The following is a 24,752-nucleotide window of genomic DNA, read 5'->3' as shown; positions in this document are numbered from 1 at the left end:
AAGAGAATCAATCCCCAAACCAACCAAAACCAAACCAAAACCCCCAACCAAAACCCCCAAAGAGAACCAATCCCCAAACCAACCAAAAACCCCAACCAAAAATCCCAACCAAAAAACCAAAGAGAACCAATCCCCAAACCAGCCAAAACCAAACCAAAACCCCAGAGAACCAATCCCCAAACCAACCAAAACCAAACCAAAAACCCCAAAGAGAAGCAATCCCCAAACCAACCAAAATCAAACCAAAACCAGAAGGCAAAACAAAGAACCAAACCAAAACCCCAACACAACCAAAACCAAAAAACTCTTTGCAACCAAGGACTGCACAACTGGCAAAGCACAGAAGGGTGAACCCTGCTCTCCTGATGGTGAGGCAAGGGGAAGGACAAAGCACAGAGCTGGAGGTGTCAGGGCTGCTCCTCTGCTCCCTTGGCAAACAGCCCCCTTCGAACCCTAAGCAACCAGGAAGCTTTCTGCTCTCCGACACGCCTGAGGATGCCTCTGGAGAGTGAAATCAGCACGCAGAGCAAGGAGGCTGGAGTCATTCACTGAGTTCCCAAAGCTGTTCTGAGGTGCAGAGCCATCAGAGTGCTCTCCAGAGGCTAGCTCCCAGCAGCAGGGCTGCAAGCAGAGCCACAGCAGCCTGCACTGGAGAGAAGACGACAGCTGGAGCGGGGTCCCAGCCGCACCACTGCTGCCCCAGCTGCTGCAGCCTGCCAGCTGTGCAGGACAGAGAGCCCTGAGAGTGCAACCCTCAGAGACTCAGGAGCTTGAGCACCTTCTGAACAGGGTCTGAGTCAAAGCTAGCAGGCTGCTTGTCCCCCCCCCCCCCCCCCAGTGACAGAGCCACAGCTCCACTCCCTAAGATGACCTTAACCCAAACTTGGACAGGCACCTGCTGAGGACCCCGAGGCAGGGCAGCGCTGCCGAGGGCTCTCTGCCTCTCAGCACCCTGAGGCTGCTTTCCCAAAGCCAGCCCTGAGCCCTCCTGGCAAATCCTGCTGGCAGGACTCTATGAAGTGCTGAAGTTTTCATTATTACCTCAGAGGCTTTAACTTGCTCACCTTGCTACACCAAACAGCTCAAACCCCCACCCAAGCAGAGAGAGCCCCCCCCAAACCACAGCAGCCCAAGAGAACCTTCCCCACTCAAACCTTTGCAAAGGAGACTCATCCAACCACCCATCAAGAGGGGAATTGGGTTGATTTTGAACCATGGCTTCATAAAGCTACCTAAACATCAGCCAGGTGAACATCTGGGTGCAAGAAGCAAGCCCCAGAGCAGCCACCAGCTTTGCAAAGACTCAGTTTCCCAGCACAGATTCATGCCCCTGTGCCATCCTTCACCCAGGAAACAACTCTCAGGTGGCCTTGCTGCATTGCTACAGAGAGAGAAGGCACACAGACAGACCTCAGGTGGAGATGAATCCCTCCTGGAAGAGCCAACTGAAAAGGCAAATAAAGGTCAGGATTGTGCCTGGAACGAGGATTGTCTCCTCTGCAAAGAGAGTAGGAACACTCAAGCAGAAGGGAGACAGCTGACTGCTGACTGCCCTCACCAGACTCTGGGGGGACAGCAGAGCAGGTCCAGACTTAAGGGAAACCACAGAGAACTGAAGCCCAGGATCTCAAACACTGCTGGGACAGCCTCCAGGAACCTCTGCACCCACCTGTGCTGAGCAGCTCAGCAGTTCCAGATGAGGAACTACTCCAAGCACTGCTGTTGCTTGGGCTCTGACCCTCCAGGCCCCTGTACTGCAGCCCATTGATCAGGGAGGTGTGAGAGGAGGGCTGCCAGTGAAGACTGAGGTAAGAACCACCTCACCCTCAGCTTGTCCATGGTTAGCAGCTTGCCATCCTTGCTCAGCATGGACACTTGCTTTCTTTCCCCTTCCTTTTCTACCTGACACACCTCTTGAAGCCCTGCTTGGTACTCTGTGCATCCTTTGCCTGTTTGGTTTCAGTCCCATCTTGGCTTCCTGACCCCATCCCCACATGCTCAGGCAGTGCTTCCACTGCCTCTGCACTTCCTTCTTGCCTCCTGGCTTGGCAGCAGGTCTCAACTCAACCATGCAAGTCTCTCACCTTCCTTCCTTGTTCCACCTGGGTATCAAGGTGCAAGACAAACACTTCCCATCAGTTTCTCTCTTCTCTGCAGGAAATGAGGGAAGTGTTTCCTGTGGAAGCCTCCTGCACTCCTCCCTTACCCTGCAGGTCATCTCATGAGAACCTTAGCTGCAGGAGTCCATCCATCCAGAGGAGTCTCTCCCAGGCAGCCCTGCTTGTCACTTGAGCACCCAACAGCGTGCAGGGAGGACACCATTCCCAGCCTTCAATGCCTCCTAGCTGCATGTAACCCCCAAGGTCCCAGCCACTGAGCAAGAGGTTGGAAAGACAACCTTCTCCTTTGCAGTCCTCAGCTGGGTCTCCTAAGCCATTAAAACCTTCTCCTTTAGAGCTGCTTACAAGACACTCACCCCTCCCAGGGTTACTGTCTGTGGACAGGGCTGATGGATTTCATTCCTAGTGCTTATGACTCTCTTCTAGCCATGACTTGTAATCTATAGCATGCCTCCTTCTCCCAGAGGAGGAATAGCTGTTACACCCTTGCACACCCAACCAAGCAGCACAGCTCAGCTGCTAGCAACCCAAACCAAACCTCCTCAGAACTACCTCATTGCCCCCAGTGCCACTCCCATCAGGTCTGCTGCCTGCCCTTGCCAGCACCCAGATGGCAGCCTTGCACTCTCCAGCTGTACCTCAGACAGGTCCCTCTACTGTCCCCTGCCAGCCTGGGGACTTGAGCTGCTTCCTTCAAGGAAATGTCTGAGAAGCAAGAAAGAGAGAGGACATTTCTGCCTCATGCCCTGGAGGTCCCAGCTGATGAATCTCAGAGTGGTAGGGGTGGGAAGGGACCTGCAGAGATCATCCAGTCCAACCCCCCTGCCAGGCCAGGTCACCCAGGAACACATCCAGGTTGGTTTTGACTGTTTCCAGAGGAGACTCCACAACCCCTGGGCAGCCTGCTGCAGGGCTCCTGCACCCCCACAGTGACAAAGGTTTCCCACAGCACCTCCTCTGCTCCAGCTTGCCCCTGCTGCCCCTTGGCCTGGCACTGGACATCCCTGAGCAGAGCCTGGCTCTGTCCTCCCCACACTGCCCTGCACACCAACAGGAATGAGCCAGGCCAAAGGTCTGGTTTGACAATCCAGGGTGCCCTTGAGGATGTTTCTAAACACAGCCTGCACCTTGGCTGGCTGGGTTCTCATCTCAGGCCCCCCCAGAGCAGTTCTGTTGCACTTCACTCTTGATGAAATCAACACCTGGGGACTTGGCAGCTCCCCACTGTCTGTTGTTGAATGTCCCTCATGTTAAATGGGGAGAACAAACCAGAAGGGGCTCCACATCCCAGCAGTTCAACTACAAAACATGGTTCAAATAACATCTTCCCTGCTGGGGCTGAGTGCAGGAGTCTTTATGATTCTCCATTTGTCCTGGTAAGGAAGAGTCTGTCAAAGTCTACCTAGAAGCAAACCAACCCCCTTGAACAACCACCACACAAACCCCAAACCAGAACTGCAACCTCCCTCCCTCCCCCCTCCCAGAAACCAAACCCCAAAGGCAAATGCAAGGAAACCAAAGCCCAAAGCAACACCACCCCTCCAAAACCCACAAAGCCAACCAGCCCAGACCCAGGCTGCTGCTCCTCAGAGGACAACAGGTAGATGCCAGGAAGCACAAAGCCAGCCCAAGACCTCTGCTTTGTTAACAGAGCTGCTGGTCCACTACCCTTGGACTTCAGGGGCTCTTGACACACCAGATTTTAGTCAGAAAGGCTGAGATTTGCAGTCTGCAGCTACAATTCACCACTCTCATCAACAGCAGTGAGATGAGCTCAGTGCTGAACTCTCATGAGCACTCTGTGTGCAGCTGCAAGGAATGCAGCCCTGAGAAGGTGGGGAGTGGGCAGCCCCTGGGCACAGTTTGTGCACACAGCACAGTGCCTGGGCCCCAAACCCCCAGCCCAGGGAGCCTGACCTGCCCCACTCTCTTGGACACACAGAGGATGACTTGTGGGGCACTGAGTGCCAAGTCTGCACTCCCCATGCTCCTCCTGTGGCCCATGCAGCACTTCTGCCACTCTCTCCCACTCCTGCAGCCTTGTGCAGGGGACAGGGGCAATGGCACCCAGCAGGCAACAGTCACAGGGCTGAAACCCAGCCAGACCTAACTCTGACACTCACAGATCCCAGTAGCTTTCCATCCTCTGTGTGCCCAAGGCTCCTCTGGTGGCTTCATGGCACCTGACTGGACTACTGCTAAGATGGAATTCCATCAGTCAGTGGCAAGCAGGTGACCAAAGCTTCCAAGCAGGAAAGTCTCAAAGGCCACTGGGAAGACTCTTACACACTGCTGCTCTTGGGGATCTCCATGTCCTGTCTGCACACCTCCTCTCTGCCCTGCAGGAGAGTATCAGGCCTGCTGGCTCTACCAAGAAAGCATCAGTGAAGTCAGAAAGCCACAGGGCTTGTGCTTCACAACACACCCCAGGCAGCTGGGGCAGCTGCTGACCCAGGCTGCAAACACAGAGGAAACAGCAGGAGTTAGTCAGGTGATGTTGAAGCACAGGAGATGGCCAACAGGATGCTGAGCTGTGCAGCACAGGAGTATGAAAGGGGTCAGAGGGAAAGAGAGGACTCTCCTTTTGCCTTTTTCATGCCCCCACCTCAGTGAGGACTTCTTCATTTCTACTGAGAACATCTCTAGTTCTGCTGCCAGCCTGGCCCCCAAGTCACACAGCACAGGAGAGCTCTGCCTGCCTGCAGCTGCTCAGCCTGAGAGTGGAGTCAGAAGGATCTACTCAAGGTGCAGCTATTAAAGCCACCTGGAGTCTGTCTGTCCCCTTTCTCCAAGCCATTAGGCTGTTGGGTTAGCACAGGGGGTGCCAGGTGCCAAAGTTTAAGAACCAGCAGACTCCAAAACTCATAACTGAGGGAGCCAGAGGCAGATGCAGGCAGCTCTCCTGTCAGCCACCACAGCCTCCTGGCTCATGCACCCAAATGAGGAAGAGGGCAAGGCACTGCTCATGTGGAACCAACAGCAGAGCAGCCTAACAGGAGCATGTTGCTAGGTTTTAAGCACTCTGCCATAGGTAAGCCCAGTTCCAGATCAGCTGTGACACACAAGAAACCTGGAGGGAAATCTGACTGATTCCTCAGCTGCAGAAGCAGCTGCCTCAAGTGCTGGTGTGTTTGAAACCCACCCTGCATGCTTCCAGGTGTTCCCAGTAGTGAAACAACCCTGCTCCTCCCCACACTGCTGCTTCCCAACAAGGCTCCACAGGTGTGGCTGCAGGCTCCCCAGGCACACTCTGCAGACCCAAGCTCCACTGGGGGCTGCAGACCCCACTCCTAGAAAGCAGGAGCTGCCTGCACCAGCTGGGCACCATTACCAGCAGCAGCACCTGCAGATCTCCTGATGAAACCCCACAGACCACTCCTGACCATCTCTGGTGCTGGCCAAGACCCCACTGCCCCAGGGAGCCAGAGGCAGGGCACCTGGGGCTCCAGCAGAAGCACAGGAGGCTCTCTGGCCCTGCTGGGATCTCCAGCTGAAGGGATCTGCATGTTGAGCTGCTGCATCAGGAGAGCTGCTGCCTGCTCAGCACTCCTGGCTGCATTTGAACAAGGAAGTGAGGGCAGCACACACCAGGGAAGGATTCCCTGCCCCTGAAAACACACAGCTGAGCTTCACTGGGACCTCCCTTCGACATGGACATGGCAGCTGCTGATGCAGTGCACTAAACCCAAGCACCTAAGCACCTAGGAGTGGAGATCTGCTCAGTCCCAAGCAGCTAAGCCTTCCTCTTCCCTCACCTCATTTTAATTCAGCCAATTGCCCCCTTTGCAGATCACCTTTACCTGAGGCTTTCTGCACTCACTGCCAGCTCTCCAATGCTTCTTTCCAGTGCCTAAGCACTGATGTTAAATGTATGCAAAGCCAGCCATGCAAATGGCAGCTGTGTGATCTCCCTTCCTGCTCTGCTGAGAGCAAGAGTCATTCAAGACCAGGCCATAAACTCCTCTTGAGAAGCCTCCCAGCCTATCCAAACCACAGCAGGAACACCCCAGCTCCTTCTGGTGCTGTACCCATCAAGAACTCATCAGCAACCAAGCTGCTGCTCTCCCACTTCTTGCCAAACTAATACAGCTCCTTAACCCCCAGACCAAGCCTCAGGCCAGCTGCTCCTTGCCTGCCTTCCTCAATGGTTTGCACAACTCCTGGGGCCACAGATTGGTCTTCCCCAGGATGAAAAATTCTGCTACAGAGGGACACCAGAGTGCATGGCCCCTCAGCCATGGCAATGCTGAGCACCCTCTTCTGTCCCGTCTCCAGGAAGTCTCAGAAGGAAAGCCCTGCACATTAGAGCTGTGTGTACAGCACATTCAGAATGGAAGTGGCCCAGGAGCAGGGGAGTGCCACCACTGTGATGATCACATCACCATCATCATCACCACACAGAGCCCACTTCTGCCCTGCAGATCTGAGAGAGAAGAGCTCTGCACACAGTCTTCAGCAATGTCTCATCAGCCCAGGGACACATTTTGGATTGCTCCATCTCCTGCAGTGCATCACAGATCAGCTCTGCCTACAAGCACAGAGCATCTCCTGAAAGGCTGAGAGCAACCAGATCTGTGCCAGGCCCAACACTGTGGCACTGCTAAAGAGATGCCCAGGGCATGCACTGCCACCTGCCAGGAGGGGGTCCTTCACTGACAGCCCCTCCTTGAATGACAATCATTGCTCAAACAACAGGAGACTAAGCTTGGCACTGCTGCCTCCTGACTCAGGATCAGCTCATCTCCCAGGGACTCCCATGCCCCCCACCCTGTGCCTTCACAGCACCAAGCCACTTGGCAGTCCCAGCAGCTGCTGAGCTGCGTGGGCACAGGGACAGGCACAGCTCTTTCACTTGAAGCAGAAGCTGGACATTCTGCTCCTCTGACTTATGGACTCCAAAGCTTCAAGTCTTGCACATCCTAGGAGAAGAGCAGCTGCATTTGAGAAGTCACACATGGCACAGAGGAAGGCAGGGCTGCACACTTCAGCACCCCTGAGCAGAGGAGTTTTCTCTCTCTCCATCTGTGCCCCAGGAAGCACTGAGCACTCTCAGAATGAAGGAGCTAAGTGAAGGGAGCTAACAGAGCACTGTGGTGTTTGATGGCCCTCTCCAAAGCTGTGCATCAGTAGGAGCTGCAGGTTGTAGCTTTTCAGTTGAGAATCTGCTTCTCTTCCTGAGGTGGCTTTGCAGACACAAGAAGTTGTTACAGGATGCACTGCTGGCAGCAAACTTCTACCTCTGCCATTCAGCAGCCACAAACAGTTGGAACCAGGCAGTTCAGTCATGGTCAAAGCAAAACCCTTTCCCTTTCCACTTGCAAGAGAACTCACACAAGACAGAAATCTCCTCTAAGCAGACCTGCAATGGCATTTTACAGTGTGTGTTTGTATTGCCAGTGTGGAAGCATGAAGCAGCTGGTACTGCAGGTGCATGGAGAAGAGCTGCAACTGCTCTAGGTGGCCCATGAAGAGTATTGAGGAGCTGGCATCACCTCTAGGTTTTATCCATGACTCTTACCAGTGCTGCACCATGGCAGCTAACACTGATTCTCTTCAGCAGAGCTCTGACAAATCAGAGCAGCATCACAAGGTGCTGAGTGCCCAGCACCTACCTGCACTCTGCACTGCAGAGCACAGGCAAGGAAAACCTAAGCACTACACAAACCAGCTTGGAGTTGTACTCCATTAGGGGTGTCCAAGACTTGATGGAGTGGACTACCCTGAACACAACCTCTGATAAGGTTCTCCCCAGCCCACCAGTTCCCACAGTTCCCATCTGTTCTCTGAGTGGCTACATACTGACCTTTCACCACTCCCAAGAGAGGTGGAGAGTTCTCCTGAGGAGTCCTGTCCGGCTCCTGGGGAGGTACAACCATAGCAAGTGTATGTACTGGCACCCTGGGGACCTGAAAACACAGCCACAGCCACAGTCAGGCAACAGCAAGGAGCCCACAGCACACAACCACCCCAAACCCTCTGCAATGGACCAGATCCTGAAGTGCTACTGCGAAGAGGCATTTCTGCAGGAGACCTCCACCACCTGGCCTCTTCAATGTCTGTGCCAATGACCTGGGTGAAGGTATTGAGGCACCCTCAGGAAGCCTGGCACCAAACTCGTGGCTGTGTCCATCTGCTGCAGGGGAGGGATCTGGGCAGGTGAGAGCCATGGGCCAAGGCTCACTGGATGAAGATCAGCAAGGCCAAGGACCAAGTCCTGCACCTGGGTCACAACCATCCCATGGTGAGCTACAGACCTGGGGATGTATGGCTGGAAAGCTGCAACAGGGAGAGGGATCTGAGGGTGTTGGCTGGCAGTGCCCAGGAAAGCCAATGGCATCCTGGCTTCAATCAGAACCAGGGTGGGCAGCAGGGACAGGAGGTGATCATCCCCCTGTGCTCAGCACTGGGGAGCCCACACCTCAAGTGCTGTGCACAGCTCTGGGCCCTCACTGCAGGAAGGACACTGAGGGGCTGGAGCCTGTCCAGAGCAGGGCAGCCAGGCTGGAGAAGGGCCTGGAGCCCCTGGGCTATGAGGAGAGGTCTGTGCTAAGGAGAAGCAGAGGGAATAAAGCTCAGCATTCTTCAGGACCCTGCAGACCACCACTGCAGCCTTTTTGCAGCTCCCCTGTCTCTGCTCACACTGCCATGAACCCCACAAGAGAACTCCTGAGGAGGTGCTGCTTTGCCAAGGGCTGCTCCTGCCTCACCTGAGACTGATCCTGAGAGGGAGGCGTGAGCTGCGCCAAGTCGGCGGCCGGAACCGAGAGGACGTTGTTGGGGTAGTCCAGCAAGTAGGAGACCACATTTGTGTGGCCTCCCTTGGCAGCTTCAATGAGCATGGTTGAGCCATCCTGAGAGAGAGGTTGGGAAACACAAAGCCAGCAGGTTAATCCTTCCCCCTGGTGCAGCATGTAAGACATGCACTAGATCACTTCAAGGCAGCCCTTTGCTACCCCATGCGATCAGCCAGGTGGTTCGCTCAGAGTGGCTGAGAGCAGCCAGGCAGAAAGGGACCTGGGGGTGCTGGGAGAGAGCAGGCTGAACATGAGCCTGCAGTGTGCCCAGGCAGCCAGCTAGGCCAAGGGCATCCTGGCCTGCAGCAGGAGCAGTGTGGCCAGCAGGAGCAGGGAGCTCATTCTGCCCCTGGACACTGCACTGCTCAGGCCACACCTGGAGTCCTGTGTCCAGTGCTGGGCCCCTCAGGATAGGAAGGAGGTTGAGCTGCTGGAAGGAGTCCAGAGAAGGGCAACAAAGCTGGGGAGGGGTTTGGAACACAGCCCTGTGAGGAGAGGCTGAGGGAGCTGGGGTTGCTTAGCCTGGAGAGGAGGAGGCTCAGGGGAGACCTTATCACTCTCTCCAACTCCCTGAAGGGAGGTTGTAGCCAGGCAGAGGTTGGTCTCTTCTGCCAGGCAACCAGCACCAGAACAAGAGGACACAGTCTCAGGCTGTGCCAGGGGAGGTTTAGGTTGGAGGTGAGGAAGAAGTTCTCCACAGAGAGAGAGATTGCCCATGGGAATGTGCTGCCTGGGGAGGTGGTGGAGTCCCCATCCCTGGAGGTGTTCAGGAGGAGACTTGCTGGGGTGCTGGGTGCCATGGGTTAGTTGTTTGGGTGGTGTTGGATTGGTTGCTGGGTTGGATGTGATGAGCTTGAAGGTCTGGTCTATTCTATTCTATTCTATTCCATTGTAAGCCAAGGCCTGGTGTCAGTCAGTACCTTGAGCCTGTGGGTGGGATCTGCTCCGTGAGCCAGGAGGAGCTCAACGACCGCCAGGTGTCCTCCGGCGCAGGCCAGCGACACCACCGTGTGGTCGTTGTTAGCTGTAGCCCTGTTCACGTTGGCACCTAGGGAGAGAAGGCCTCAGAGTTAAACACCAGGAAGTGCTTTCCAACACCAAGGCTAAGCACATCTTCTTCTCCGGAGCTGAGATGAGCTTTCCCCCTTCTACTCTTCCTAACCCACTGCACTTCCAGGTAGAAAGCGAAGGATTTGGCTTCTACACCTCAGCATCCTCACCTTGGAAAGTACAGCAGCAAAGAGAGGCAATGCTCATGGCATACAGACACAGCTTTGACAGTCTCATTCTAAGCACTTCTGAGTCCCTCTCCATGGAGCAGGGCACACCAGGGCTGCTTCTCTTCAGAAGCTGAACATCTTTGCTGCACTTCAAACCTACTGATTCATCCAGCAGGAGTGACTAGCAGAGTATTTTGTGACTCACTGCATCCCAAACTCAGTTAAAGAGCCCTGGACAGTTTGACACGTGCCCCTGCACACACAACCAGATTACACACAGACAGAGCCTGGGCACACACATAGAGACACAGCCTGGGCACACACACACAGCCTGGGCACACACACAGCCACACACAGAGCCTGGGCACACACACAGAGACACACAGAGCCTGGGCACACACAGGGACACACACAGAGCCTGGGCACACACATAGAGACACAGCCTGGGCACACACACACAGCCTGGGCACACACAGAGGCACACACAGAGCCTGGGCACACACACAGAGACACACAGAGGCTGGGCACACACAGAGAGACACACACAGCCTGGGCACACACAGGGACACACACACACACAGAGCCTGGGCACACACAGGGACACACACAGAGCCTGGGCACACACAGGGACACACACAGAGCCTGGGCACACACAGAGAGCTGGGTCTTGTCTTTGCTTTTCCAGCTGCTGCTTTACCTTTGCTAATGAGGAACTGCACAGTGCACAAGTGGCCAGCCCGGGCAGCCTTCATGAGCGGCGTTCTGCCACCTTCAGATTCATGCTCCTGCAGGAAAGAAGAGAGCACAGCTGTATGCATGGACACAACAGTTCCACCCTTGTTTCAGCTTCTGATGGGAGCAGAGTTTCTTGGCTGAGCAGAAGATCTATCTTACAAGCTGCCTGCAATCAATAGAAGCTGACCGTAATCAATGACCTTCAGTACAGAATCACAGCATCAGACAGCACTAAGACCACATCCTTTGGTCTGACAAACTGTGAGCACTTGAGGAAGTTTTCCCTCCCCACATATCCATTTTTAGTTTGTGGTTCACATGCATTCCACTTGAGAACAGCAGTGCCCAGCTTCCTCCTCCCCAAGGGGTGTCTTAACACAGGTGTCACCAGCAGGAAGCAGCACAGGAATGCCTACAACCGAGAGCTGCTGCATGGCAGACCCCCCAAACCTCAACCACATCTGGAGTGCAGACAAGGTTTGTGCAGCACACTGAAGAGGATCAGCAACTGGAGTGAGACAGTCAGAGCAGGTCACAAAAAGCCTCCCGTGAAGAGGGCAGGAGAGTGAAGGGGAAGACACCAGAGGATGGCAGGAAGCAGCAAGACCAGGATGAAGAAGACAGTTTTCACTGAAGAGCTGTCTGAAGAGGGGACAAATGTGGCTGAGCAAAACTGCTGGAGAGGCAAGAGGAGTGAGGCATTTGCCTGCTGTGCAGACATGATCAACACACACAGAATGCTGACTGACAACACCCAGGAACCCTCCCACAGCAAGCAGGGGGCAGAGCACCAGGGGGGTGCTTGTGTTTGTGCTGTGAATATTCACTCTGAGCAGTAAGATACACCAGGACTGGAGGGCCTTTGATGACATACCTGCCAACCCAAGCTCTACAGGCACTTTCAGCTCCCAGAGCTTCAGGTGATGCTGACAGTGAAAGCCAGCACTTAGCAGTGGCAGTGCCATTACAAACACCAAAGGACAAGAACAGAGCTGAGAGCAAACCAACCCCTCCCAGGGCAGCAGCACCCCTGAGCACTCCACTGATGTGCTCTGACATATGGCCAGCTCTGTTACAAGCTGCACCTTCACTCAGCTTTCTGTTCGTACACCCCAGGAAGAACTCCTGACTGGATCTGCTGTCAGAGGCTGACCTTGAGGAGAAACCAAACCAATTCTTGGCCCTAGGAGGGGTTGGGCTGCTCCTGACCCCCACAGGAACTCCGCATCGCTGTGCGCTGCCTTAACACGCAGTCAAGCTCCACGTTAGTGTCTCTGGTTGCTTGCCAGTCCAATGCCTCAGTGCACAGAGGCTGAGAGGAAGCCTTGCAGAGTTCACCCTGAAGTCCCTCCTCAGTGTGTTCAGGCTGCGCTGGCAGAGCAGCACGTGCTGCTCTGTCTGCACAGCAGATGCCTTGGCAGCTCAGCAGCCTAGCCTGTGGCGTGCAGGCATCGGTAGCATGCTCCTCAGCTCTGATGCTTAGTTGGGTATCTGGCATCCTTTTCCCTTCCTCAGCCACTACCATAGAAAGCCAGATGCTGCAGCCTGCCTTGTGCCCAGCAAGCCCCTGGTACTGCTGGCAAATCACACAGGGAGCAGCTGTGGATGGAGAGAAGGACCAAACGCCACGGAGCAGCAGCAGAGCGCTGCTGCCCAAACCAGTTGCTGCACACTCCTACAGGGCAAGCAGCAGAACTTAGTTCAGGCCATCTCAGCTACACTGCAGACACTGCTGAGTGATCTCATCAGGCACCCAAACACAGCACTGCAGATCAGCAGCAAGGGATCACTGGCTGCAAGGTTCCCTGTTCCTAGCAGACCTCACTGCGAAGCCTTACCCCCAAGGCCTCCTCATTGCAATGCAGTGCAGCTCTCTGCCCAGTGCAGCCAACTGTCACTTGGCACAACGTGCTCCTCAGCTGCTCTGCACTTCCAGTGCTTGCAGTACCATCCCCTTCCTCAGCCCAGCCAAAGGCAAGCCATTTGTGTGCCCACCTGCTGCAGATCTGGGCAAGCTCCTGCCTCCTGACAGCGTTTTTCACAGCAGAAGGCGGAAATGCATGCTTGATCTTCAGAAGGAATCAGTTCCATGGCTTCAGCACTCTACTGAGCCCTAATGAAGACCTAGCAGACAACCTCAGCTCCATTTTGAAGGGAAAATGCCCAGAACAAGCCACAGCAGGAAGCTGAGCCAGTGCAGGGCTCCTGTCCTCTCTTCCACCTGGAGCAGCCATAGTTGTTATTTGTTTAAGCTGCAGCAGACAACCAAAATCAGGACAGAGAGCATGAAAGCTGTCCAGAGGCATCCCCCATCAGCTTTCCAGTGCTCCAGTCCCTTGTATTAACAGGAGGGAGATGCAAACCCTTATTCTGAACACAAACTAGCCAGGAGTGCTCCTCCCCACAGCCCCCTGCAGGGTAGGACCCACAGCATTCTGCCTCTCTGCTGCTCCAGGCCTGAGGAGCACTGCAGCAAAGGGAGGAAGCCAAGACCTCTGCCAGCTCTGGCTGGAAAAGCCATTCTCTGAACACTCAGCTGATGTGCCCTGCTGCTGGCTCTGCCTGAGCAGAGGCAACACCTGAGAAGAGGTTCTGCAGGTCTGAGTACCAGAGAGAAGGAATGGCAGAGTGATGTCTTCTACCCAGACCAGGCAGGAGCTGACCTTGTCTGCACCTCTGCCACTGGGACTCAGAGAGAAGAGGAGGATCCAGCTGTGGATTAGCATTTCCTTTCCAAAGTCCAGAGAGCAGAGCACAGAGCCAGCAGAAACATCTTACAACAGGCACTAGTGGGTTTTCATCCTTGAGTTCTCTGGCTCAGGCAGCTCCAGGGCTGGCTACCTGAGGGCTGCTCCACTCCCCTTACTCTGCTTGGTGACAAGAGCCTGTGGCTGGCAAGGATTGTTCACCTGGGCATCCCCTTGAGTTTGTTTCCAGTGTCATATGCTCCAGGACACAATCTGCACCTTCAAACTAAAGGTCCAGCTGCTCTCCTTAGCTTTCAACCAAGCCTCTCTCATAAATCACCACAGGATGGATTGGGTTGGGAGGGACCTCCCACCAGCCCAGCTTGCTCAAAGCTGAGTCCAACCTGGCCTTGAACACCTCCAGGGAGGAGGCAGCCACAGCCTCCCTGGGCAGCCTGTGCCAGAGGCTCCTCACCCTCAAGAGTTTCTTCCTCATCTCCAGTCTCTGTCTCCCCTCTTCCAGCTCAAAGCCATTGTCCCTCATCCTGTCACTCCCAGCCCTTGCCAGAAGTCCCTCCTTTTCCTGCAGCCCTCTTCAGGCATTGAAAGGCTGCTCTGAGCTCTCCCCACAGCCTTCCTTTCTCCATGCAACAGTGAATCTTTCACAGAACTCTAAATGCTCTTCTAAGGAAAATGATTTAGAGCAAGTTTCTGACACAAGACAGCAGCCAAGCAGTGCAGCCCTTACACTGGGCCACTGGGCTAGCTTCCGAGCCTGACCTCCCCTCAAGAGCCACAGCATCCTTGCAGTCAACACCCTAACTGCCCCAGATGTGATTCCTGAGGGACACAGCAGCCAGCACTTCAGAGGCACCTGAACACTCAACCAGGCCTCAAGCTGGAGCATCTGAGAAGGGAACCTCTCAGAGAGGCTGGATGTGGCCACAGCTCCTCGTGCCAGCAGCAGGCTCAGGGAGGCAACTTGCTGAAGGCTGAGACAAAGTTTGTCATGAAGCAGCTTGGGAAACCCAAGAGCAGGGCTGAGGTGCTGAGTCTGCACTGCCAGGCTCTGCAGCTCTGAAGGAGCTGAGATGCCTTGAAGCCATGCTTGCTGTTAACACTGGGTCCTGAGGCTGCAGCTTACAAGCATCAAAGGCCAGTCTCACCTGATGCTTGCCCGGCTCTATGCCCTCCACAACAGTCTTCGTCCTGTCCTCCTGCTTGTCCTGCGGAAGGAAAGAGAAGAACTCACGGCTCTTGCTCTGCAGTAAGCGTGGTGCTTGGCCATGAAGACCAAATGGATCAGATCCAGCAGCTGAAAGTCTTCCACTGGAGCTGGGCAAGCAAGCAGGAAGTGAACAGCAAGCAATGCAGCTCCTGCCATGAGCCACACAGCCACGGCAGCTCCTGCCCCGAGCCACTCAGACCCGCGGGGGGAACACAAAGGACACAGCCAGCAGCTTGCTCGAGGGGACAGCATTCTGCTCTCTGCTCAACAGAGCATCCTCTTCCTCACTGGCAAAGAGAGGATTCCACAGCACCTTCCACAGTCTAGAGGCTGCACCACAACACCCAGAGTCAGCCTCTGATGGCTTTTATCTTCTGCTTTATTTGTGGAAGACTGAAGGCCAAACCTAACCACACCTGAAGGCTCTGACCTCTCCCTGGTGGGCCAAAACCAGCCTGGGCAAACCAGACAGCTCCTCAGATGCCTCACTGTCCTGACAGCACAGCCACCTCCAGCCCTGCTTCACCCAGCTCTATCAGGCAGCAGCCCTTTGGGTAGCTGTGCCACTGCTGTGTGAGCAGGGAGGCAGCAGGCCCCACGCCGGGGAGTGAGCTTCCAGGGAAGGAAGCGCAGCAGTGTGAGGAGCCCCAGATGGAGACAAAGCCAGGAGCCCTGCCCTGCCCCAACCATCCTTCTGCACAAATGCTTTGGCACAGAAGCAGTTTGGTGTGCAGGGATTGATCCTCTTCTCCAGTGAAGTTATGTGGAGTGCAATCCTAGCAAGCATGAAGAGCTCTGGGGAGGTGCAAAGCGAGACTGCAAAGACCAAGCTGCCCTGAGCGGCTTCTCTTCCCCAGCACAGAATGCATGGTGCAGTACAAAGGTAAACTCCATCACCAGACCAGCTCTCACATACAGCTGCCAGGCAGCCTAGGTTAGACAGCCCCAGCTTAAACCTCTTCTCTGCCCCTGGCAGCTGAGAACAGCTGTGACCTCCTCACTGTCCAAAGAGCCACCCTGGAGCAAAGACACAACCACCTGGGCAGGAGCAGCTTCACTGTCACAGAGGAGAATCTCCACTGCAAGCTGCTCACTGCATGAGAGCCTCTCTGCTGGGCTGCAGAGGAGCCACTGCCACCTCTAGACACAGGGGAGGCTGCAGCCTCCCTCATCCCACAGGTCCAGGGCTGCAGGGCATGGAACACCCAGGAGGTGCCCTCTGTGCCTGCCACCCCTCAGCCCTCTTGTTTTACTGCTCAGGCCACAGCCAGCACTTTCACTACAAAGGACCCACAGTGGGGGAAGATGTTGGGTGTCCAGCTCCTCACTGGCTGTGATATAAACCTCAGGCACAAAGGTTTCTGGGAAAGAATGAAACATCACAGCACCACAGAGCACATCCAGCTGGCAGAGCCCTCCAAGCTCATCCCTTCCAACCCTCCACTCAGCACTGCAGGCTCAGCCCCAAACCATGTCCCTAAGCACCAGGCCCACAGCTGCTGGAACACCCCCAGGGACTCCAGCACTGCCCTGGGCAGCCTCTTCCAACCTCTGAGATCCTTCCAGGGCAGAAAGATTTCCTAAGATCCAGCCTGAGCCTCCCCTGGGGCAGCTTGGAACCATCTCCTCTGCTCCTGTCTCTTGCCACCAAGGAGCAGAGGCTGCCCCCTCCTCACTCCAGCCTCCCTCCAGGGAGCTGAAGAGAGCAGTGAGGGCTCCCTCAGCCTCCCCTTCTGCAGCCTGAACACCCCCAGCCCCTCCTCATAGCCCAGGGGCTCCAGGCCCTTTCTCTGGACAGGCTCCAGCCCCTCCTCAACATCCTTCCTGCAGAGAGGGCCCAGAGCTGACCACAGCCCTCGAGGTGTGGCCTCCCCAGTGCTGAGCACAGGAGGCTGGTCACCTCCTGGCCCTGCTGCCCACCCTCCTGCCATCAGTGAATGCAAAGCAAAAGCAGCTGAGGAAGCTCTTTCATTTGCTGTGTCTGAGCAGCAGCAGAGTAAAGTTAACTGAGCTAATGAAGAGGGAGCAAGCAGATGCTGAAGTCCAGACCTGCATTCAGTTCCCTACTCCACCACAGACTTCAAATTGCTCATGAAAAGTGAAACTCAGAGGGAGAATCTCCCACAGCACTGACAGAGAAGCTTTTCTGTACTCCAGAAGACAGAAACCTTCCTCAGGAAGCAATTTCTTCCAAGCCACTCACAACTTCTAATCAAGCAAAGCCACAGAGAGGTGTGAAAGGAAACTGCTGCAGAGCTTTGCCTCCCTTGTGCAGGCACTTCCCCATTCCCTACAATCAGGATCCAAACCATTTGCACAGCATGGGAATCCTCCCTTGCCTGGGCATTTCCCTGTGCTTGCTTACAGCTCCTCCTGTTGAGTGGTGGCACAAGAAAGTGTTCAGAAAAGGCAGCTGCTCCCCCCAGCAGCCTTCACCAACAGGGGCAGCTGAAGCTGCACCTGCTGCTCACCTTGGTGATGAGAGGGAGCAAACACCAGGTGTGATTCGATTCGGAGTAGCCTGAAGAGACTTCAGCAGCAGCCCTTGCCTGGTTTTGAAGCCAGGTTTGTGCACAGCAACTCATGCTTTCCCCCCCCACCTTCAGCCTTGCTCCCAGCAGTTCTCTCACAGGTTCCATCCTTCCCTAGCCAAGCACTTCAGTGGTTTTGTTAAATCCCCCATCAAACCTCCCAGACCTCTGCTGGAGTGGCTAATGCTCAGTGCCCAGCACTGAGCTGAGCACAGTGCAGCAGCAGTGCCAGAAGCCCCCCAGACACACACACCACCCCTCCACCAACATCATCTTCCTCCTTGCCAGGAAGGTGTGAAGCAGAGCTGTGGTGCAGCAGAAGTAGAGAGACCTGCAGAAGAATATTCCCAGGGCAGGGTGAGGGGTTGTTAGCTTCCAGCATTTACTGATGTCTGTAAATGTCAATGAAACCCAAACCAACACCAGCAAACCACCACCAAACACACCCAGCTGCATCTGAGACTGAAGGGTGCTGATGCAGGAGGCTCAGTGGTGAACTCTTTGTATCACCCTCACATTATTGCTGTTACTTAGAAAGCAATGGAAAAAGCACACCACAACCCAGCCCTGAGACATCCAGTCAGAACCCCAAGGCCCTCCCCAGGCCAAAACAATCCCCCAAGTGTGGAGGAAGAAAGGAGGAGGGTGGGCAAAACCACAGAGAGGCAACCAGCAGAACAGTCTCCCCTGCCTCTGCCTCACCTAAATCCTTAAGGCTAAGGCACCAGTTGCTTCTTGCCACTGGAAAGCCAAACACAACTCAGTCCCTGCAGCTGATGGAGAGGCAGGGTCCAGAGGATGCAAAAAGCCCAAAGTGCAGTCAACAGCTTAGCTATGATGAAATGTCTCACAGGAAAGGAAGGCTGGGAGAGCAACAAGCTAAACCCAAGGTGCAAGAAAGAGAAGGAGTTGTGGGGCTCAGGAAGGAGATCCTCTTCTGCTGGCCACTGAAAAGGCACTGCTCAGTTTGCGGGGGCCCCTGTGGCAGTTTCAAAGAGGTGAGAGCCTCACTGACACTAAAAAGGAGCAGCAACAGCTTCCAATACCAACATCTTCTCAGTCCAGAGCAGCAAAGCAGGTAAACTGCTGGATTATGCTGAAATGAAGAGTAGCAGCTGCCAAGGAGCCAGCTTCAGCTCAACCTTTTCACTGAGCAGACAAAAGCTTACCCCAGGAGAACGCTCCCTCCCCAGCCCAACCTGCATCTGCAGCCTTGCTTGCAGACGTCTCTTCCAAGCCTTTTTGTTTCACACTCATGTATGAATCTCCACTGCTCAAACCAACTGTCTGCTCCATCAGCACCTCAGCTTCAGCACACTCTGAAAGCAGAACCACTTCCCCACAGGCTGCAGCAGGAGCCTTACCAAGTCAGCCCCGGCCTGAAGCAGCACATCTGCGACGTCCGTGTGGCCGTTCTCGCAGGCGTAGGTCAGGGCTGTGTCTCCCGTGGCGGTGGTGGCGTGAACATTGGCTCCTGGAAGCAAAGGATGGATCCCTGCTTAGTGCACATCTCCTCACTAAGTACCTCACACCAGCTGGACTCAACAAGCAAGGCAACCTCATCTGTGACTGCAGCTGTGTTCTATCCAGCCCCGGGGCACTGCGCTCAGGGTGAAAATGGCTGCGGCAGTAAGAATCCTCTGGAGGAGGAGGATGGAGGCCAGGGCTTGGAAGAAGCACAGCTGGCAATCCAGGCACCCCACCTCACTTAGTCCCTCTGCAGCAAGGAGGATTTCAGCTGCTACACTAAGCCAAAGGACACCCAGCTGGTGGCCCAGACCACGGCAGGAAGCCGCAGGGCGCAGCGAGCCAGGCCCGACGCGTGTCACCGAAACAGGAGCTGCAGCCCGAGCCTGAGGGCAGCCTCAGCCTCTCCTGAGGCTGCCACCCCTTCCCTCCTCCTCAAAATGCTTCTTCTGCAATACTTCTGGGGGAGTATTTTTCCTGGCTTTGTGCAGCCCAGCTGCATGAGGCTCTGCATGCTGTGTGAGGCCTCAGTCTGCCCCAGCCATGCCAACGCCATGCCCCACTTCCTTATCTTCAAGGGGGGAGATCTGTTTAGAGACTCCCTGATGCCAGAGCAAGGCTCCCCAGCTAACCTCCTGCATGATCAGAAGGGGAGTGCAAGCAGCACCCCAAGTGAGCTGGGGATGGGTGTCACATGCTGGTGTCACTGCACAAAGAGACACAGCTGTTCCTGGCCCTGCTGGGCAGGGAGCATTGCTGCCTGGAGGTACAAACCCAGCTCCTTTCGTGCTCGGGGAGGAGCAGACACAGGAGCAGGCTCCCAGAGCAGGCACAGCTCCAAAGTGCAGCCTTTTGTTTACCACTTCAAGCAGGGCTGACACACTTCAGTCTCTACCAACTTTAAACTGACAGATTCAGAGGTTCAGAGAGTGCTTTGGGTTGGAAGGGACCTTCAAGAGCATCCAATTCCAACTCCCTGCCATGGGCAGGGACACCTCCCACCAGCCCAGGCTGCTCAGGGCCTCATCCAGCCTGGCCCTGAACACCTCCAGGGAGATGCATTCACAGCCTCCCTGGGCAGCCTGTGCCAGTGTCTCCCCACCCTCACTCTCAAGGATTTCTTCCTCCTCTCCAGTCTCCATCTCCCCTCTTCCAGCTCAAAGCCATTGCCCCTCCCCACCCCAGCTCTTCTCCCTCTCCAGGTACTGGAAGGCCACTCTGAGGTCTCCCTGGTGCCTTCTCTTCTCCAGGCTGAACAGCCCCAGCTCTCTCAGCCTGGCCCCACAGGGCAGGTTCTGCAGTCCTGTGATCACCTTGGTAGCCTCCTCTGGAGCTGCTCCAGCAGTCTGCTGCACACCCAAGTGGCATTGCCAGCAGGATCTCCTTTGTGGTGCAGCACTCCATCCCAGCAATGCAGTGGCTATTCAGGGAGGGAGACTGCACAGCTGGCTTCCCCAAAGCACAGAAACCCAAGCATTACCTGGGGTAACATTTGGTGGTGACTGCAGTTAGCTGGAAATAAGCTCCTGAGAGCCCTGATGTTTCCAGATGTGCAAGAGAAGCCAGTGCTGCCTGAGGCACTTTCCTCCATTACAAGTGCCAGGCAATCACCAAGTGCCACAGATGCTTTCCCCATCTTGCCAAGGTGTATAACAATGTTCTCTGTCACAACACTGCCCCCATCAAGCCAGGTATCTCACAGATCATACAGCACATGAAGCCCACAACACCTGTGGCCCAGACCACTTGCACTGCACACATACCTGCTGCCAGCAAGTATTTCACCAGCTCAAGGTGGCCCTCCTGAGCAGCCTCCATCAAAGGTGTGGAGCAGCCAAGCTCTATATCAGCTCCTGCCTTAATAAGGAAGTCAGCTACTTCAGAGAACCCTCCACAGCAGGCCAGAGTAAGAGCTGTCTCCTGTGTTTCTTCTGTCTGTGCATTTATATTTGCCCCTAGGAAACAAAAGCACTGTTACTTTGATTGAGCAGACCCAGGGGAGGCAGGAAGGAGAATGCTCATCAGAATAGAACAGAACAGAATCAGCCAGGTTGGAAGAGACCTTCAAGATCATCCTGTCCAACCTATCATCCAACACCACCCAAACAACTAACCCATGGCACCCAGCACCCCAGCAAGTCTCCTCCTGAACACCTCCAGGGATGGGGACTCCACCACCTCCCCAGGCAGCCCATTCCCATGGGCAATCTCTCTCTGTGGAGAACTTCCTCCTCACCTCCAGCCTAAACCTCCCCTGGCACAGCCTGAGACTGTGTCCTCTTGTTCTGGTGCTGGCTGCCTGGCAGAAGAGACCAACCTCTGCCTGGCTACAACCTCCCTTCAGGGAGTTGTGGAGAGCAATGAGGTCTCCCCTGAGCCTCCTCCTCCTCTCGAGGCTAAGCAACCCCAGCTCCCTCAGCCTCTCCTCACAGGGCTGTGTTCCAAACCCCTCCCCAGCTTTGTTGCCCTTCTCTGGACACCTTCCAGCAGCTCAACCTCCTTCCTAACCTGAGGGGCCCAGCACTGGACAGAGGACTCCAGGTGTGGCCTGAGCAGTGCAGCTCCAGCAGGGAACGTTCAGCTTTGCAAGGAGCTTTCAAAGGGTGGTTCAGCTCCAGGAAGGAGCAGCCACGGCCACAGGGGGAGCCTGCACAGGGGGAGCCTGCACAGGGGGAGCCAGCCTGCACAGGGGGAGCCAGCCTGCACAGAACACCCAAGGGCAGCCTGGGATCTCACCTTGTGCCAGGAGCAAGGCCACCATCTCCTCGTGGCCCTCCCGGGCCGCCTCCATGAGCGGAGTGTAGCCTTCGTCGTTGACCTCCTCCAGGTTCGCTCCCCTCTCGATCAGCAGCGCCGCCAGCTCCACGTGGCCCCCGCAGGCCGCCAGCGTCAGCGGGGACTCGAAGGAGTCCGCAGGCATGTTCACCTGGGCGCCGCTGTCTAGCAGCAGCCGTGCCACTTCCACGTGCCCATCCTGCCAACACAGCAGCACCAGTCACCAGCAGCTGCCCACCCACCCCCAGCAGCTGCCCACCCCACCCTGCACTCCAATCCCGGGGCTGGAAGCCCTTCTGAAGCCAGGGGGCTTTCCACCGGTGCCACAGCTTGGGCACTGCCAGGATCAAACTGGTGTTTCGTTTCTGCCTACATCTAAGTGAGGTTTGAATTCATGAGGATAAAAAGGAGATACCTCTGGGGATTCACCCCCCCCAGTCCCCCCTTTTCCTAAGGGAACAGGGCAAGAGTTGTGGAATAGAACTTGCTTAAACATCCAGCAAAATAGCCAGGACACAAAACAAGAGAGGGGACAAACCAGCACCCTAAGCAATGAACTCACTTCTTGCTTCTTGCCTAAGCCCCAAGCCAGGCACTGGGAACACACAAACCCACCCTGCCTGCAGCTGATTCATGGCTTATACAGACACATACAGGGAAAGAAGAATCTCCAACTGGCATTTTGTGGAGTCTGGGAAAGCTATCTGCAGAGGAAACCTGTCACACTGAGGGAGGTAACAAGAAAAGGGAAGACTTGAATGAGGCTTTAAGACGACTGGGAAGTGGTTTGGGATGAAGCAACAGAGGGAAGGGAATGAAGATTGCCAGAGCAGTCCCTCTGAGCCCCTGCCACTCAAAACACACAAGTGAAACTGTCAGCTTCCCAAGAAACTATCAGAGAACTCCTCAAAGTTCCTGGAAGTAGCTAAAGCACCAAAAAGCCTGAAGAGGTTTGTAAGGGAGCCTCAATCTCCCTGGAAAGGGAAAAAAAATGGAAGGGAGTTTAAGTGGTAGGAAAGGAGAAACTCACAGGGTCCTTCCCCCTCCCCAGCTAAGAAACTGGAACCCAAACCTGGGGAGCAATTTGAAGGAGAGATCTTGGAACACTGCCACAGCTAATGGAAGGGGAAGGCTTAAGTCATGCAAAGAGTTGTCAGAAGCAGAGGGTCTGAGGGTCTAACCAGAGGCCAGCTCACCCTAGAGCAATCAACAGAGCAACAGGGATGGGAAGGGAAGTCAAAGCAAAAGGCCTGAATTGAAGCAGGCTCTTTGTGGAGAGCAAACCACTTTCTGCTTTGTGTGCTGCAAGTGCTGAGGTGTGAGCTGCACCACCCTGGACACCACTGGGCCTCAAGGAAGTGCAGGGCTCTGCCAGGAGCTGTCAGCTGGGGTTCAGGAATTGCAGCCCTATGTCTTGACCCAGTGGTTCTCATGGGATTTGAGTCAAGATGGACTCATTCTCTCAACCAGTCCCAAATGCCTGCTGACAGATCTTGCTACAGAGCTAATGAATACTTCTGCCTGAAGAAGGGACAAAATGGGCCAGTTTCAGTGGTAAACAGTAGCTGGTTTTGTACTGCATCCCTGGAGGGACTCTGAAGTTGGGCAACAACAACCCTGGCAAACCCCTCTGCCCATGGCTCAAGCTGTCCAAGCCACAGCACTGATCCTGAGGGCTGACTTTTGAAGTTACAAAGCTAAGAATTCCACTGATCCCCCAAGAAGTTCTTCCACATCCAGGTCAGCAGCCTCAAGCACACTGACAGCTCCCAGTTCCAACTCCAGCAGAACTGCCAGCCAGTAGCTTCAACAGCTAGCACAGAGCTGGAGGAAAGGGAGCACGAGGCACAGCCAACACACCACTCCTGTGCTGCCAGGAAGCAGGCAGGAACTGGGAACACTGGCTGCTGTCCCCAGAGAAGCTGCCTAAAAGCCAACCACCACCTCATCTAACTGGAGGTATTATCCTAGGTGTGGCCTTGTGCCTTGACCAAACCTCAGAGGCACTTCAGTATGGTTGGTGATTAGAGAGCAAACATTCCAGCCTCCTGTCTCTGCCCCATTCAATGGCAGGAACAGAGGGACACCAGGCATGTCCCAATCCTGTGGGGCAAAGGTGCAGCCAAGGGACAAGAAACAAGCTCCAAGGCTGAGCTCAGGGTTGGGACTTCAAAACAGAGCAGAGGGCCAAAGAAAACATTTGAGTTTGCAGTCACTGCAATCTCCTTTAGGTGACAGCACACCCCCCCTGCAGCTGCACCCTGGGTGCTGGGACCAACAGCAGGGTCCCCTGCAGGGAAGCCTGTTCCAGACACCAGCTTACCATGGGAGCCCTACACACAGCCTGGGACATCAGAATCTAACCTTGGCCACTTGATCATCACTTTGGTGCACTACAGGCAAACTTGACCCTCCAGCCCTCGGAAGCCTGAAGGATCTCCTGCAGGTGAGAGGCTACTGGGAGCAAATGAAGTTTGCCTCTGCTTGATGTCTTCCCACAGAACCCGGGGCCTTGTTTATTCTTCAGAGCAGCTCCCCAGCTTGAAGAAGAGATAAAAGGGCACCCAAAGCCTGCTCAGACCTGGCTGAAGATGTGTGCTCTGACCCAGCAGCACACTCTTCCTCAGGATGAAACTCTTGGAATGGGAAGCTGCTGTCAGGGCCTGTTTTGAAGACACACAACTTTCCCAAGAGCTAAGAACTAAACTGCTCTGTTGTCAGAAGAAAACCTCACAGCACCACTTCCAGAAACCCTGCAAACCATCTCCACATGCAAAACACTTCCTGCAGTGGTGAAAAGACAAGTGCAATGCTTTAGTCACCCAGCTCCATGCACCTCTGGAAGGCTCATCCCACAATCACCTGGGAGACCTTGCTTGTCAAGACAAAGGTTGGGAACTCACTCCTACACTGCAGAATAAACAGTGACTTGGGCTCCACCTGGGATAGGTTGAGCAGTGCACTGCAGACTGCTCACCCTCACACTTCACATTTAAGGCAAGACATCACACTCTCAGAAAGCAGAGTCAGCTTCTCCCCAGGAGCAGTCGGACTAAGACCATCAGCAGCTGGCCACCCACGGCAGCCACAGGGAGTCTTCTTCCTACCAGACCGACACAGGCTCACCTGCAGGCCCAAACCAGCTCATGTGCAAAGGCTCCCTTGGGTTTATCCCCCCTCCAAGCCCTCTCTGAC

General features: G+C 55.1%; 1 protein-coding gene across 9 annotated transcripts in view; it reads right to left on the bottom strand.

Moving 5' to 3' along the window:
- The window catches only part of ANKHD1 (ankyrin repeat and KH domain containing 1), a 104,566-nt gene that overhangs the window by 40,285 nt on the left and 39,529 nt on the right, over positions 1-24,752 (bottom strand). For 7 of the 9 annotated variants that reach the window (XM_068168072.1, XM_068168074.1, XM_068168073.1 and 4 more), the window contains exons 8-15: positions 21,519-21,756; positions 20,546-20,737; positions 18,680-18,789; positions 14,723-14,782; positions 10,832-10,919; positions 9,835-9,962; positions 8,828-8,971; positions 7,924-8,026 (exon numbers count right to left, since the gene is read on the bottom strand). In XM_068168072.1, coding sequence (XP_068024173.1) covers positions 7,924-8,026; positions 8,828-8,971; positions 9,835-9,962; positions 10,832-10,919; positions 14,723-14,782; positions 18,680-18,789; positions 20,546-20,737; positions 21,519-21,756 — 1,063 coding nt within the window. The remainder of the gene's footprint in view (positions 1-7,923; positions 8,027-8,827; positions 8,972-9,834; positions 9,963-10,831; positions 10,920-14,722; positions 14,783-18,679; positions 18,790-20,545; positions 20,738-21,518; positions 21,757-24,752) is intronic. The other 2 variants (XM_068168077.1, XM_068168081.1) reach the window with 1 other exon arrangement.

The sequence above is a fragment of the Melanerpes formicivorus genome, unplaced genomic scaffold (assembly GCF_026170545.1).
Source record: "Melanerpes formicivorus ecotype bairdi unplaced genomic scaffold, bMelFor1.0.p_v2 SCAF_130, whole genome shotgun sequence".
NCBI lineage: Eukaryota > Metazoa > Chordata > Aves > Piciformes > Picidae > Melanerpes > Melanerpes formicivorus.
This window is presented reverse-complemented; position numbering and strand designations above follow the sequence as displayed.